At 49.5% G+C, this 15,225-nt stretch overlaps 1 protein-coding gene across 5 annotated transcripts in view; it reads right to left on the bottom strand.

The window, feature by feature from the left end:
* The window catches only part of LOC119974502 (basal cell adhesion molecule-like), a 174,738-nt gene that overhangs the window by 48,591 nt on the left and 110,922 nt on the right, over positions 1-15,225 (bottom strand). For all 5 annotated transcript variants that reach the window (XR_005462513.1, XR_005462515.1, XR_005462514.1 and 2 more), the window contains exons 4-7: positions 12,417-12,487; positions 9,001-9,097; positions 2,230-2,412; positions 1,644-1,768 (exon numbers count right to left, since the gene is read on the bottom strand). Coding sequence is in view for 1 of the 5 variants with exons in the window: in XM_038813441.1 (XP_038669369.1) it covers positions 1,644-1,768; positions 2,230-2,412; positions 9,001-9,097; positions 12,417-12,487 (476 nt within the window). In the remaining 4 variants the exon portion in view is untranslated. The remainder of the gene's footprint in view (positions 1-1,643; positions 1,769-2,229; positions 2,413-9,000; positions 9,098-12,416; positions 12,488-15,225) is intronic.

Raw genomic sequence — 15,225 nt, 5'->3', positions numbered from 1 at the left:
CCCTCACTGTACCTGTGGTCTCCTCACAGTAACACTGTAAATCCCTCACTGTAACTGTGGTCTCCTCACTGTAACACTGTGAACCCCTCACTGTAACACTGTGAACCCCTCACTGTAACACTGTGAACCCCTCACTGTAACTGAGGTCTCCTCACTGTAACACTGTGAACCCCTCATTGTAACTGTGGTCTCCTCACTGTAACACTGTGAACCCCTCACTGTAACTGAGGTCTCCTCACTGTAACACTGTGAACCCCTCACTGTAACTGTGGTCTCTTCACTGTAACACTGTAAATCCCTCACTGTAACTGAGGTCTCTTCACTGTAACACTGTGAACCCCTCACTGTAACTGTGGTCTCCTCACTGTAACACTGTGAGCCCCTCACTGTAACTCTGGTCTCCTCACTGTAACACTGTGACTGTCTCACTTTAACCCTGTGTATCTCTCACTGTAACACCGTGTATCTCTCACTGTAACACTGTGAATGTCTCACTGTAACACTGTGACTGTCTCACTTTAACCCTGTGTATCTCTCACTGTAACACTGTGAACCCCTCACTGTAACTGTGGTCTCTTCACTGTAACACTGTAAATCCCTCACTGTAACTGAGGTCTCTTCACTGTAACACTGTGAACCCCTCAATGTATTGTGGTCTCCTCACTGTAACACTGTGAGCCCCTCACTGTAACTCTGGTCTCCTCACTGTAACACTGTGACTGTCTCACTTTAACCCTGTGTATCTCTCACTGTAACACCGTGTATCTCTCACTGTAACACTGTGAATGTCTCACTGTAACACTGTGACTGTCTCACTTTAACCCTGTGTATCTCTCACTGTAACACTGTGTTTCTCTCACTGTAACACTGAATGTCTCACTGTAACACTGTGAATCTCTCACTGTGACACTGTGAATGTCTCACTGTAACACTGTGTATCTCTCACTGTAACACTGTGAATGTCTCACTGTAATACTGTGAATGTCTCACTGTAACACTGTGAATGTCTCACTGTAACACTGTGGCCTCCTCATTGTAATACTGTGAATCTCTCACTGTAACACTGTGAATCTCTCACTGTAACACTGTGAATCTCTCACTGTAACACTGTGAATCTCTCTTTGTAACACTGTGAATGTCTCACTGTAACACTGTGAATCTCTCATTGTAACACTGTGAATGTCTCACTGTAACACTGTGAATGTCTCGCTGAAACACTGTGAATGTGTCACTGTAACATTGTGAATGTCTCACTGTAACACTGTGCATTCCCTGCCATTGCTTCAACACCTTTTACTCAATACCCTCCCTACTCGTCATCATTCTCCTTCTCTTTGCACTCAAGCCCCTCGCCCTGAGTGGGAAACCCGTCCATCCTCACAGCACTGCCTCCATTCCCCACACCCTCTTTCCCTCATGCTCCGCCTCCCTCACCCGCACTCTCTCACCTTCACACCAGACATCCTCCCGTCCTCCACACTCTGATTTACCCCTCCACCTTCCCACATCTTCTATCGGCCTCCCTGTCTTGACCTTCCCAGCACCGCACCACTTTCCCACCTACTCCACACCACAGGGAGCACCCATCTCCCCTACCCCATCCCAGCAACCACTGTCGTTCCAACTCCCCACCTGTCACTCACCTCAAGCTTGTAGAAGATGTAGTCAGGCTGAGGAAAGCCATCGGCCGAGCAATGGAGGCGGACATCATCGCCTTCCTTGATAATGTCGTCTGCTGTGACATTAAAGGTCACAACCTCCGTATGATCTGAAAGGTAGATAAGGGAATGAGGGAGGGCAGCACTGTAACACTGTGACTATCCCACTGTAACACTGTGTATCCCCTGCCAGTGCTTCAACACCTGTTGCTGAACCCCCGATCGCAAATTAGCTCTATTCCCGACCCCTCCCGATCCTCACCTACCAGCACATTTACCCCCCCCCCCCCCTCCCCCAGTGCATCAATTCCCCCAGTCCCATTCAGCCAGCTTGCCACCCTATCCCTCGGTATTTTTACCCAACATATATCCACTCCGCTCACTCTTATAATTCCCTTATATTTTTGGAGGGGCGAATGGGGGATGGAGAGTGTTCTAGATTTCCTCGCGCCCTTTGCGTAAAGTGGTGTTTCCTGACTGCCGTCCCCAACATGAACACGTCCTGGCTCCAATGTTAATGTCCTACCCTTCACCAAGGCCCCCACCCCCACCCTTTGTTGCAGGCACTCACAGTGCAGGGTGATTTGGAACTTCTCAGAGTTCAGCGTGTGCTTCTTCTCGTTCATCATCTGATAGCGAACCTGGCAGTGGTACTTTGAATCCTTGTCCACCTTGGACAGCTTGAAGTAGAGTTTGTTGGTCACAGTGTAGAGCCCACTCGCCTCCTTCACAACACGAGGGACCATGTATGTTTCTAAACATAGAGGGGGAGAAATAAATTGCTCTTCAGCTCACACCCATCACCATATCCTTTCACCCTCATGCCCTTATGCAGGTTCCTTCTTCAACTCTCCAGGTAATGACATTTCTCCTCAATTCCTCATGGATTTATTGGTGACAGTCTGATATTGACTGGATTTCTGAGGGATGTTTACTCTCCTGGGGGGCAAGGGTTAATCTCAAACCAAAGGGGGTGGGGGTGTGGACATGGTTTTACAGTAAGGGGGGGCTCCCATTGAGAGGAATTATTTGCTCTGGGAGGAATCTCTGCTCCTGGGAGCATGGAGGCCCTGGATCACTGCATATATACAGAGGCGGAATTAGATTTTCGATCAAAATCTCGATTGAATGTCAGCGATACCCCGATGGACCGAATGGCCTACTTCGGCTACTACATCTTACAGTCTTGTGGGCAACGGAGGTTACGAAGAGCAGATAGGAGAGCGGGGTCAAGGTCATAATCAAATCAGCCCATCATCTCGTTGACAAATGGGGCAGGCTTGAAGGGGCTGAATGGCCTGCTTCTACATCCTATTCATTATGATCCCGTGCGGGCATCGTTGACAAGGATAGGGTTTATTTCCAGCCTCCATTCGTTGGAGGGGAGCCACATCTCGAAAGGCCAGCAGCAAAACGGTAGTAAGGTGTCGTCCATCTCGCTGTATGGGACTGGAGCTGAACAGGGGACATGGTTCGGGAAGGATAGCAGATTTCCCTCTCTCAGAGAACATGAGTGAGATACCCTCAATTACAACTCGAGAGAGATGATTAGTAATACAAAGGCTAGTTTAGCTCGCCAGGCTAAATCGCTGGATTTTAAAGCAGGCCAGCAGCACGGTTCGATTCCCGTACCAGCCTCCAGACAGGTGCCGGAATGTGGCGACTAGGGGCTTTTCACAGTAACTTCATTGAAGCCTACTCGTGACAATAAGCAATTTTCATTTCATTTTTTCATTTCAAAGGCTTTAATAAGCAGAGAACCAGACAGCTACCTAGACATGTGCTCACTGCACACTGCCCACTGAACATTACCTTATATATGGCTCCCTGGGAGGTGGAGCCGGAGGCGGAGTCCCCCAGGGTTCCAAACCCGGTCTTAAAGGGATCATTACATTAAAGGTGCAGTAATCATTCATCACATTGAGTTAACCTCATTGTGTTTTGACCAAACTCAGACTGCATCAGGGTAACCTTTGCAGAGATATGTCTTCTCTCGGGCTCTTGCATCATTACCTGATCGCAGATACCCAGGTATCTCCAGTGGCTGAACGCACATTCCATTCCTAAATAGACTCTTATGGATGTATATGAGGAGACAGGTTCCTCCAGGGTCCTGGGTTCAGGTTAGAGTTCTGACCCTGCACACAGTGCCCCTGGGCATATTGCTACTGATAACTCAGCAGGTTCAGCCCACTCTCGTGCGTCCCTGAGACACGTCATGGGTTCGAAAGACCCATTCCTCATAATTCAGCTCCAGAATTCAGATTCTTACCCACTGCCAGTCCTGAGGGAATGCTGCACTATCAGAGGGTCAGTACTGAGGCAGCGCTGCACTGTCAGAGGGTCAGTACTGAGGGAGTGCTGCACTGTCAGAGGCTCAGGACTGAGGGAGGGCTGCACTGTCAGAGGGTCAGTACTGAGGGAGTGCTGCACTGTCAGAGGGTCAGGACTGAGGGAGGGCTGCACTGTCAGAGGGTCACTACTGAGGGAGTGCTGCACTGTCAGAGGGTCAGTACTGAGGGAGCGCTGCACTGTCAGAGGGTCAGTACTGAGGGAGTGCTGCACTATCAGAGGGTCAGTACTGAGGGAGAGCTGCACTGTCAGAGGGTCACTACTGAGGGAGTGCTGCACTGTCAGAGGGTCAGTACTGTGGGAGTGCTGCACTGTCAGAGGGTCAGTACGGAGGGAATGCTGCTCTGTCAGAGAGTCGATTGTGAGAGAGTGCTGCACTGTCAGAGGGTCAATACTGAGGGAGCACTGCACTGTCAGAGGGTCAGTACTGAGGGAGTGCTGCACTGTCAGAGGGTCGGTACTGAGGGAGTGCTGCACTGTCAGAGGGTCAGTACTGAGGGAGTGCTGCACTGTTAGGGGGTCAGTACTGAGGGACTGCTGCACTGTCAGAGGGTCAGTACTGAGGGAGTGCTGCACTGTTAGGGGGTCAGTACTAAGCTGTACCTCATTGTCAGAGGGTCAGAACTGAGGGGGTGGTGCACTCTCAGAGGGCCAGTACTGAAGGGTGTTGCATTGTCAGAGGTTCAGTACTGAGGGAGTGCTGCACTGTCAGAGGGTCAGTACTGAGGGAGTGCTACACTGTCAGATGGTCAGTACTGAGGGGGTGCTGCACTGTCAGATGGTCAGTACTGAGGGAGTGCTGCACTGTCACAGGGTCGGTACTGAGAGTGTACTGCACTGTGACAGGGTCGGTACTGAGGGAGTGCTGCACTGTCACAAGGTCGGTACTGAGCGTGTGCTGCACTGTCAGAGGGTTAGCAAAGAGGAAGCATTGCACTGTCGGAGGGTCAGTGCCAAGGGAGTGCGGGATAGTTGGTGTGTCAATACTGAGAGCGTGCTGCACTGTCACAGGATCGGTACTGAGAGCGTGCTGCACTGTCACAGGGTCGGTACTGAGGGAGTGCTGCACTGTCAGAGGGTCAGTGCTGAGGGAGTGCTGCACTGTCAGAGGGTCAGTGCTGAGGGATCACTGCACTGACCAAGGGTCAGTGCTTCTTTAAAGTTCATTTTTACAGGCTATGGGCTTCGCAGGCTATGCAGCATTTATTGTCCATCCATACTTGCCCCTTGACAAGGTGGTTGTGATCTGCCTTCTTGAATCGCTGAAAATCCTGAGAGGTACGTACACTCAGAGTGCTTTTAGGGAGTGATTGTCAGGACTTTGACCCAGAGACAGTGAAAGAACAGCCAATATATTTCCAAATCATCGTGGTGAGTGACTTTGGGGGTGGATCGGCCAGATAGTGGGATTCCCATGTATCTTCTGCTCTTGTCCTTCTAGATGGTAGCGGATGTAAGTTTGGAAGGTTCTGTCTGAGGAACCTTGGTGAGTTCCTGCAGTGCATCTTGTAGATGGTACACATGGCTTCCACCGTGTGTCAGTAGTGGAGGCAGTGAATGTTTGCATAAGGTTTGCCAATCAAGCGAGCTACTTTGTCTTCGGTGGTGTCAAGCTTCTTGAGTGTTGTTGGAGCTGCACAGGCAAGTATTCCATCACACTCCTGACTTGTGCCTTGTAGATTGTGGACAGGCTTTGGGGAGTCAGGACGTCAGTTACTCACCTCAGAATTCTTAGCCACTGATCTGCTTTATATAAGGTATACATATACAGACTACAGTAAATATACCATGTTAATATAGCTCATCAAGTTCAGTTTCTGATCAATGGTAACCCCTAGGATGTTGATAGTGGGGGTACCAGCGATGGTAATACCATTGATTTTCATGGGGTGATGGTTAAATCCTCTCATTGGGAGATGGTCATTGCCCAGCACTTATGTGGCGCAAATGTCAATTGCCACTTGTCAGTCCAAGCCTGGATATTATCCAGGCCTTGCTGCATTTGGACATGGGTGCTTCACTGTCTGAGAAGTTGTGAATGGTGCTGAACATTATGTAGTCATCCGCAAACATCCCCACTTCTGACCTTATAATGGAACGGAGGTCATTGATGAAGCAGCTGAAGATGGTTGGGCCTTGGATACTACCCTGAGGAACTCCTGCAGTGATCTCCTGGAGCTGAGATGATTGACCTCCAACCACCACAACGATCTTCCTTTGTGCCAGGTATGACTCCAACCACCGGAGAGCTTTCCCCCTCATTCCCATTGACTCCAGTTTTGCTTGGTCTCCCTGATGCCATACCCAATCAATAGCTGTCTTGATGTCAAGGGCAGTCACTCTCACCTCACCACTCTTTTGTCCATGTTTGAACCAAAGCTGTAATGAAGTCAGGAGCTGAGTGACCCTGACAGAATCAAATTGAGTGCCCATGTGCAAGGTATTGCTAAGTAAGTGCCGCTTAATAGCTGTGGCATGGTAGCACTTAATAGCACAGTTGCTTCACAGCGCCAGGTTTCCAGGTTTGATTCCCAGTTTGGGTCACTGTCTGTGCAGAGTCTGCACGTTCTCCCCGTGTCTGCGTGGGTTTCCTCCGCGTGCTCCAGTTTCCTCCCGCAAGTCCCAAAAGATGTGCTTGTCAGGTGATTTGGACATTCTGAATTCTCCCTCAGTGTGCCCAAACAGGCGGCAGAATGTGGCAACTAGGGGATTTTCACAGTAAATTCATTGCAATGTTAACATAAACCTACTTGTGATACGAATAAAGATTATGATGGCACCTTCCAGCGCTTTACTGATGATTGAGAATAGCATGATTGGCCGTTAATTGGCTGGGTTGTGTTTGTCCTGTTTCTTGTGTACAGGACACACCAGTGCAACTTTCCACATTGCCGAGTCGATGCCAGTGTTGTAGCTGACTGTGAGACTGAGGCAGCAAGAGAGAGTGACAGGGAGCAAGAGACAAAGAGAGAGAGAGAGACAAAGAGAGCACGAGCGACAGAAAGAGAGAGACAGGAAACATCCCGAGGAGTGTGAGTCGATGAGAGGCAAGTGGCGAGATGGAAGTGGGGGAGAAAGCATTACGAGGCTTCAGCAGTCAGGGCTCGGCCTGTAATGAGCTGGATCCTTGTGTGCCGTGAAGTGCGAGGAGGTCCCGCTGTGATGCAGCTGAGGGAGCCTCTCCATTATCAATCAGCTAATTAACCAATTGAAATACTGACGGATTGTGAGGAGAGCTCGTAGTGCAATGAGAGTCTGCTGCAAACACAGCCACTACCCCCCCCCCCCCCCCCTCGTCCCAACCTCAACCACCGAAGCCTGAGGGAAGCAGAGAGAGGGGGGTGGGGGAACAGCTGATTAGACATGCAAATTCAGATTTGTGGCTGCAGGATAGGAGAGGGGGATGATTGGAATAAGCTCCGGGTTCAAGAAGTCACACTCCACAATGGTGCGGAGATTAAAACTCCTGCATTGTAGATGGAGGGGTGGGGGGGGCAGACTCCAAGATGTCTGTCACAGTCTGGGTGGCTCCCCTACTCCTCCCTCGATCCCCAGCAGGGGAATGGGGGAGCTACTTAATCTCAGCTGCCTGCCTTGGTTCAAAGCCCATGTCTCCAAGGCTTTCTGGCGCACCCAATATCAAAGAAGGAGACAGCTGATCTAGCCATCTGTCCTTCCTGCATTTGATTCAAATTCCCCAGACATGAGGGGTGAGGGTGGTGTGGAGTTGAGGGGTGGGGGGTGTTGAAATGTGTGCCTGACACATCCAGTCTTTTTCAGACATGTGCATCTGCTCCTGTGGATTGGTGCCCAGGGTTGCTCAGGGACGCACAGTCACTGCCTTTTTGTTGAGAATTTAAAGTCTTTCATCCTTCCTTTTTCTAATAATAAATTTAGAGTACCCAATTAATTTTTTCCAATTAAGGGGCAATTTAGCATGGCTAATCCACCTATCCTGCACATCCTTGGGTTGTGGGGGCGAAACCCACGCAAACACGGGGAGAATGTGCTAACTCCACACGGACAGTGACCCAGAGCCGGGATCGAACCTGGGACCTCGGCGCCATGAGGCAGCACTGCTAACCACTTGCGCCACCGTGCTGCCCTGTCTTTCTTCCTTCCTAACAGTCCCAGATCTCATGGAGATGGACTGGCAGAGGGGGAGTCAGGCTGCGGAGGATGGACAGCGAGTGGGAGAGGGAGGGAGAGAGAGAGAGAGCGCAGAGGAAGCGAGGGAAGGAGAGTGCCAAAGTGCAGACATAGGAAAAGAGAGAGAAAATGGGAGAGGTGGGGAGGGGAGGGGGGTGGGTGGGACCATGAGTGAGGGGTGAAGAGAAAGAGGGAGTGAGAAAGTGAGGGGCAGGGAAGGAGTGAGAGTGCTGAAGAGCAAGAGAGAGAGTGCTTCAGTGAGAGGTATAGAGAAAGAGGGAATGAGAAAGAGAGGGGAATGAAGGAGGGAGAGGGCTGGAATGTGAGAGGCAGAGGGTAGCAGTGAAAGGTATAGAGAAAGAGGGAGAGCAAAAGTGAGGGAAGGGAAGGAGATAGTGCTGGAGGGCGAGAGTCAGAATGTATCAGTGAGGGGTAGAGAGGAATAGGAAGCATCAGAGACAGAAGAAAAAGGATAGTTAGGAGTGGGTCGACAAGACCTCGAGAGGAAAAAGAGAGAGAATGTGAGAGACAGCGAGCAAGCGAGAGCTCCAGGTGGAGGGGCCAAATTTTGGGCAGAGGAAGTGAGGCAGAGAGAAAGGGAGGAAAATAGTAGAGAGGCCAGGTGAGAGGGAAAAGGCTCAGAGAGACAAAGAGAGGAGGAACAACAGGAGAGCGAGCAAAGGAGGCACTGTAAATTCTATCACTATGTCTATGACTAAAACAGGTGTCAAGAGTGGTGGTGAGAGGGAGATGGAGCAAGGGCAGAAAGGAGGGTGAGAGGAGATGGCGGATTCTGAAGTCTAGTGCCTGGGAAGAGACCAGTACCACTACATCGACTTACCCTCATTGCGAGTGGTGACAGATGGCAACAAGACGTCGTCCTTGTACCAGGCAATCACAGGGGCAGGGTATCCATTTCTGCTCGTGCAAGTGCCAATCTACAAGACAAAGGGAGATTCGAGTCAGAAATCAATAATCACCACCCTGGAACCAACCTTGCCCATCAGCCAATCACGCCACAATGCCGCCTCAACCTGCCCGAATCTGGTTTTATTCTTTGATGGGATCTTCGGCATTTTTGGCTGGGCCTGCCTTTGTTGCTCCCATGCCTAATTGCCCCTGAACTGAGTGGCTTGCTGCATCATTTCATGGAGTGCATTGAACAGTCAACCCCATTGCTGTGGATCTGGAGTTACTTCTCGGCCAGACCAGGACTAGACCGGGTAAGGACAACAGATTTCTTTCTCTAAAGGGACATTACTGAACCCAGATGGACTTTCATGACAATTGTTCGACTTTTAATCTCGGACTTTTAACTGAATTCAAGTATCACCTTCTACCGAGGTGGGATTTGATCCAGGATCGCCACAGTTTTCCCCTGAGTCTCTGGATTGCTAGTCATAGTCATAGATGTTTGCAGCATGGAAACAGGCCCTTCGGCCCAGCTTGTCCATGCCACCAGTTTCTATCACTAAGCTAGTCCCACTTGCCTGCATTTGGCACATATCCCTCTGTACCCACACTGCCCATGTAACTGTCGAACTGCTTTTTAAAGAACAAAATTGTACCCGCCTCTACCACTGCCTCTGGAAGCTCATTCCAGATGCTTGCCACCCTCTGTGTGAAGACATTTCCCCTCTGGTCTCTCTTGTATCTCTCTCCTCCCAGCTTAAACCTATGCCCTCTAGTTCTAGACTCCTCTAACTTTGGGAAAAGATGTTGACTTCACCTTATCTATGGCCCTCATTATTTTATAGACCTCTCTACGATCACCCCTAAGCCTCCTACGCTCCAGGGAAAAAAGTCCCAGCCTATCCAGCCTCTCCTAATACCTCAGACCACCAAGTCCTGGCGGCATGCTCGTAAATCTCTTCTGTACTCTTTTTAGTTTAACAATATCATTCCTATAATAGGGTAGCCAGAACTGAACACAGTATTCCATGTGTGGTCTTACCAAAGTCTTGTACAACTTCAACAAGATATCCCAACTCCTGTATTCAATATTCTGACCAATAAAACTTTGCATGCTGAATGCCCTCTTCACCACCCTGTCCACCTGCGACTCCACCTTCAAGTAGCAATGAACCTGTATTTCTAGATCTCTTAGTTCTGTAACTCTCCCCAACTCCCTACCATTAATTCAGTAGGTCCTGCCCTGATTTGATCTCCCAAAATGCATCACCTCACATTTATCCAAATTAAACTCCATTTGCCATTCATCGGTGCACTGGCCCAATTGGTCAGGATCCTGTTGCAAGGGGCAGCACAGTGGCAAAGTGGGTTAGCCCTGCTGCCTCACGGCGCTGAGGTCCCAGGTTCGATCTCGGCTCTGGGTCACTGTCCGTGTGGAGTTTGCACATTCTCCCCGTGTTTGCGTGGGTTTCGCCCCCGCAACCCAAAGATTTGCAGGTTAGGTGAATTGGCCACAGAAAATTGCCCCTTAATTGGAAAAAAAATGAATTGGATACTCTAAATTTATTTAAAAAACAAATAAATAAAGATCCTGTTGCAATCTTATATAGCCTCCTTCACTATCCACCATGCCACTAATCGTGGTGTCAACTGCAAACTTACTAACCATGCCTCCTATATTCTCATCCAAATCATTTACATGTACTGTATAACAAATAACAGTGGACCCCCTGAGGCACACCGCTGGTCACAGGCCTCCAGTTTGATAAAACAACCCTCCACAACCATCCTTTGTCTACTGTCGTCAAGCCAATTTTGGATCCAATTGGCTACCTCACCCTGGATTCCGTGAGATTTAACCTTTTGCAACAACCTACCATGGGGTATCTTGTCAAAGGCCTTGCTATAGTCCATGTAGACAACGTCGACCGCACTGCCCTCAACTACCTTCTTGGTTACCCCTTCAAAACACTCAATCAAATTCATGAGACATGACTTTCTCCTTACAAAGCCATGCTGACTTTCTCTAATTAGCCCTTGCCTGTCTAAATGCCTGTGGATCCTGTCCCTCAGAATACCTTCTAACAATTTACGCACTACAGAAGTAAGGCTCACCGGTCTGTAGTTCCCGGGCTTATCCCTTCAGCCCTTCTTAAACAAGGGCACAACATTTGCTACCCTCCAATCTTCAGGCACATCTCCTGTGCCTGTCGATCATTCAAATATCTCAGCTAGGGGGGCGGCAATTTCCTCCCTCGATTCCCACAACCTGGGATACATTTCATCATGTCCTGGGGATGTGTCTATCTTGATGCGCTTTAATACCTCCAGCACTGCTTCTCTGTAATATGCACACTCCTCAAGACATCACTTTTAGTTCCCCAATTTCCCTAACATTCACGCCTTTCTCAACAGTAAATACTGACGAGAAATATTCATTTAGGACCTCTCCCATCCCTTGTGGATCTGCACATAGATGACCGTTTATCCTGCACTCTCCCCAGTCACTCTTTTGCCCTTTATGTATCTGTAAAAGCTCTTTGGATTTTCCTTTGCCTTATCTGCCAAGATAATCTCATGTCCCCTTTTTGCCCTCCTGATTTCTCTCCAACGCTTCAAGATACATGGCAATGCCACCACGCTACCTCTTGCTCAAAGCTTCCCGTGTGGAGGCATACTCTGCTGTGGACACATGAGAGCATTAGGAGCAGCAGCAGGGGAAGGCCATTTCACCCCTCGAACCCACTCCCCATTCATTAAATCATGGCTGGCCTGCTACCGCAACTCCACTTTCCCGACCTCTCCCTTGAGTCTCCAACAATCTCTCGATCTCAGTCTTGAATAGACTCAGTGACGGAGCACCCACAGCCCTCTGGGATAGAGAATCCAAGGATTCACCACCTCCGGAGTGAAGACACCTCTTCTCATCTTGGTCCAAAATGGTCGCCCCCTAGTCTTGAGATTGTAAGCCCATGTGTTCCAGGCTCAGCCACAGTGGGGGGTTGTGGAGGGCAGGGAGGGGGAGGATGACAGCTTCTCAGCATCTAACCCGTTAACCCCACCACTTCCCCCTCAGAATTTTTGACTCTCATTTGTCCTGAACTCGAGGGAAGGTAGGCCAGTTGTACCAATCTTACTCCCCTGCATCTTACAACCTCTCGCTGTCTTCCTCGCAGTCTGAAAGGCCCCTCTCGTGGGGCACCCCCCTCCGGTGGAACCCTCAGAGTCCATTGTGCAGATCCCACTTCTGCTCTGAGGCCACCCACCGTCCAGCCCACCCACTACCCAGCCTCACCCAACAAACTGAAAGAGGCTTTGGGAAGGGAGCCCAGAGACCAGCCTTACCTCTGACGGATGCTGTTCAGTCACTGATAGGATGATTTGTTTATAATCCACTTCAGGAGGCTCAGGGGCATCTGCAAACAATAGTTAATGAGTGAGCAACCAGAAAAAAAAGTAGTAACCTGAGGAAGCAACATTCCAGAGCAAGCAGTAGTCAGTTATTAGACATTCCTGGGTGAGCTGGGAATTATGCAGTATTGAAAAGAGCACCCAACCCTACCAGCTGTGGCCCTAACAATGCTATCCTGTCCCCACCACCTTGAGAATTAATGACCGCTCGCTGCATGATCATCGTTGGATCACGAGTTCATATTCAAATTGAGATTGACACGTTTTTTTGTTAACCAGAGGGACAGGGCTTGAACACTGACAAAAAGAAAATTTTGCTGCCGATTTTTTTTGACGTGCACTCACCAGGGGAAACACAAGACTGTTCGTAATGGCAGAGCGCCATCCAGGACAAAGCCGCCCTGCTTGAACGGCACAACCATTCACTCCCTCCACCATCGACACACAGTAGCAGCTGTGTCCACCCTCTACAATATGCACTGCAGCACTCGCCAAGGCTCCTTAGGCAGCATCTTCCAAACCCATGCCCACTACCATATAGAAGGGCAAGAAGAGCAGATACCTGGGAGCACCAGGGCTACTTTCTATTCATTCATGGGGTGTGGGCAACTGCCATCCCTAATTGCCTCGCTCAGCCATTTCAGAGGGTAATTAAGAACCTTCACGTGGCTGTGGTTCTGGAGTCACATGTAGGCCAGACCAGGTAAGGATGACAGATTTCCTTCCCTGAAGGGTATTAGTGAACCAGATGGATTTTTCTTTATAAATGTTTTTATTCTCTATTTTCACATTTTCCTCCAAAATTTACACCCCACCCACAATCAGTAAACGGTAACAAATATAAACGATCCCATCCTCCCACCACCCCAAACAACGGCCCACCTGTCAAGATATGCATCCAATAAAACAAACCCTCCCACGGTGGAAACAAAAAACAAAGGAAAAAAAGAAAAAAGGAGACAGGACCCCCCATGGTCACCATAGAGTCCACTCCCCCCACCCCTCTCCCCCACACTCAATGCCGTCCAACCTCTGAAAGAGTACTGTACGTGATACCCAAGAGTTGTAAAGCGCCCCCCCCCCCCCCCCCCCCCCCCCCCCCGCCCTCCAACTCCTCCCATCCACTGCCTTATGTAAAACTCCTCCCCACAACCTTGGTTCCTTCCCCCCAACTTTCCACCCCGGCTAGTCCACTCGGACCCTGTTCTGCCAGGCTCCGATGGCCGCAGCCCCTCCCCCCACCTCACTCCCGTTCACTGGCCGGTTTAAGCCGGCCAGCGCGGAGGTCCCCGCCCGGCAGATGGATTTTTACGACAATCGACAATGGTTACATGGTCATCATTAGACTTTTAATTCTAGGTTTTTATTGAATTCAAACTTCACCATCTACCATGGTGGGATTCATTCCCAGGTCCCCTCGGGTCTCTGATAATAATCATCTTTATTGTCACAAGTAGGCTTATATTAACACTGCAATGAAGTTACTGTGAAAAGCCCCGAGTGGTTAGCAGTGCTTCCCCACAGTGCCAGAGACACAGGTTTGATTCCAGCCTTGGGCCACTGTGTGGAGTTTGCACTTCTCCCCATGTCTGTATGGGTTTCCTCCGATGCTCCGGTTTCCTCTCAAAGAACTGCAGGTTAGGTGGATTAGCCCCTTTGAGTCCAAAGATGTGCAGGTTAGGTGGAGTTATGGGTATGGGCCCAGGTGAGGATGCTCATTCAGAGGGTTGGTGCAGACTTGATGAGCCAAATGGCCTCCTTCTGCACTGTTAGGATTCTATATCTTTTTGATCTTTTTTATTCTTTGAAATTAATCTATGTTAGCCATAGAGATATAGGAAGACTGATGAAGATTAGCTGAGTGTTCGAATGCAGCAATGTGACAAGGTATGTGATGATGTGTTAACGTGTCGCTTCAGATGGGACCTTGACCTTTGTCGACTAAATGTTGGAGCATGTTTCTCTTTCCTATGTTTGAACTGGTGATATGAATAGAGATGGCCAAATTGTGAAACTGCAGAAAGTGGTTAATGTCCGCAGACCTTCAGGAGTAGTGCTTTTGGGGGAACATACGAATAAGGAGCAAGAGGAGTCAATTTAGTCATTCGGACCTGCTGCACCATTCAATAAGATTATGGCTGATCTGCCTGTGGGCTCAACTCTACTTTCCTGACTACTCCCCTCACCCCCCCCCCCCCCCCCCCCCCCCCCCCCCCGCAACGACAATTCTCCTCACACCGCTTTCAAGATATTCAGGAAGCATTCCACGGTGAACAAACTTCTGAGGGAACATAAATTTTCTTCACCTGTGTTTCAAATGGGAGACCCCCCTTACTTGCTTATTTTTAAATCTCTGTGCCTCCATCTCCCTAGTTCTAGTCTATCCCGCAGGGAGAAAATTTCCCTCGGGATCTTATAAATTTAAATAAGGTCTCCTCTTATTCTCCTAAACTCCGACAGGTAGCATGCCCCTTTAAGGGGCCGTGGGTTCTCGGAAGGTCACGTGACCCATAGAGCCAATTGGACCTGATGGCCCGAATTTTCTTTTGGGGGGGGGGGGGGGGGGGGGGGTTGAGCACTAGTTTTACCGTTAGTTCAGAGTCTGGAATGGTGGAGTATGACAGCCTTTGTCTCACTCTCTGTAAGCAATCATTTGCCTTAATGAACCGTTTACTCATTAATTCCCTTGGTGGCTGCCCGTCATTCAAGATCTGGCATCTGTTTAACCTTTCCTCATGAGACT

The sequence above is a fragment of the Scyliorhinus canicula genome, chromosome 12 (genome assembly GCF_902713615.1).
Source record: "Scyliorhinus canicula chromosome 12, sScyCan1.1, whole genome shotgun sequence".
Classification (NCBI taxonomy): domain Eukaryota; kingdom Metazoa; phylum Chordata; class Chondrichthyes; order Carcharhiniformes; family Scyliorhinidae; genus Scyliorhinus; species Scyliorhinus canicula.
This window is presented reverse-complemented; position numbering and strand designations above follow the sequence as displayed.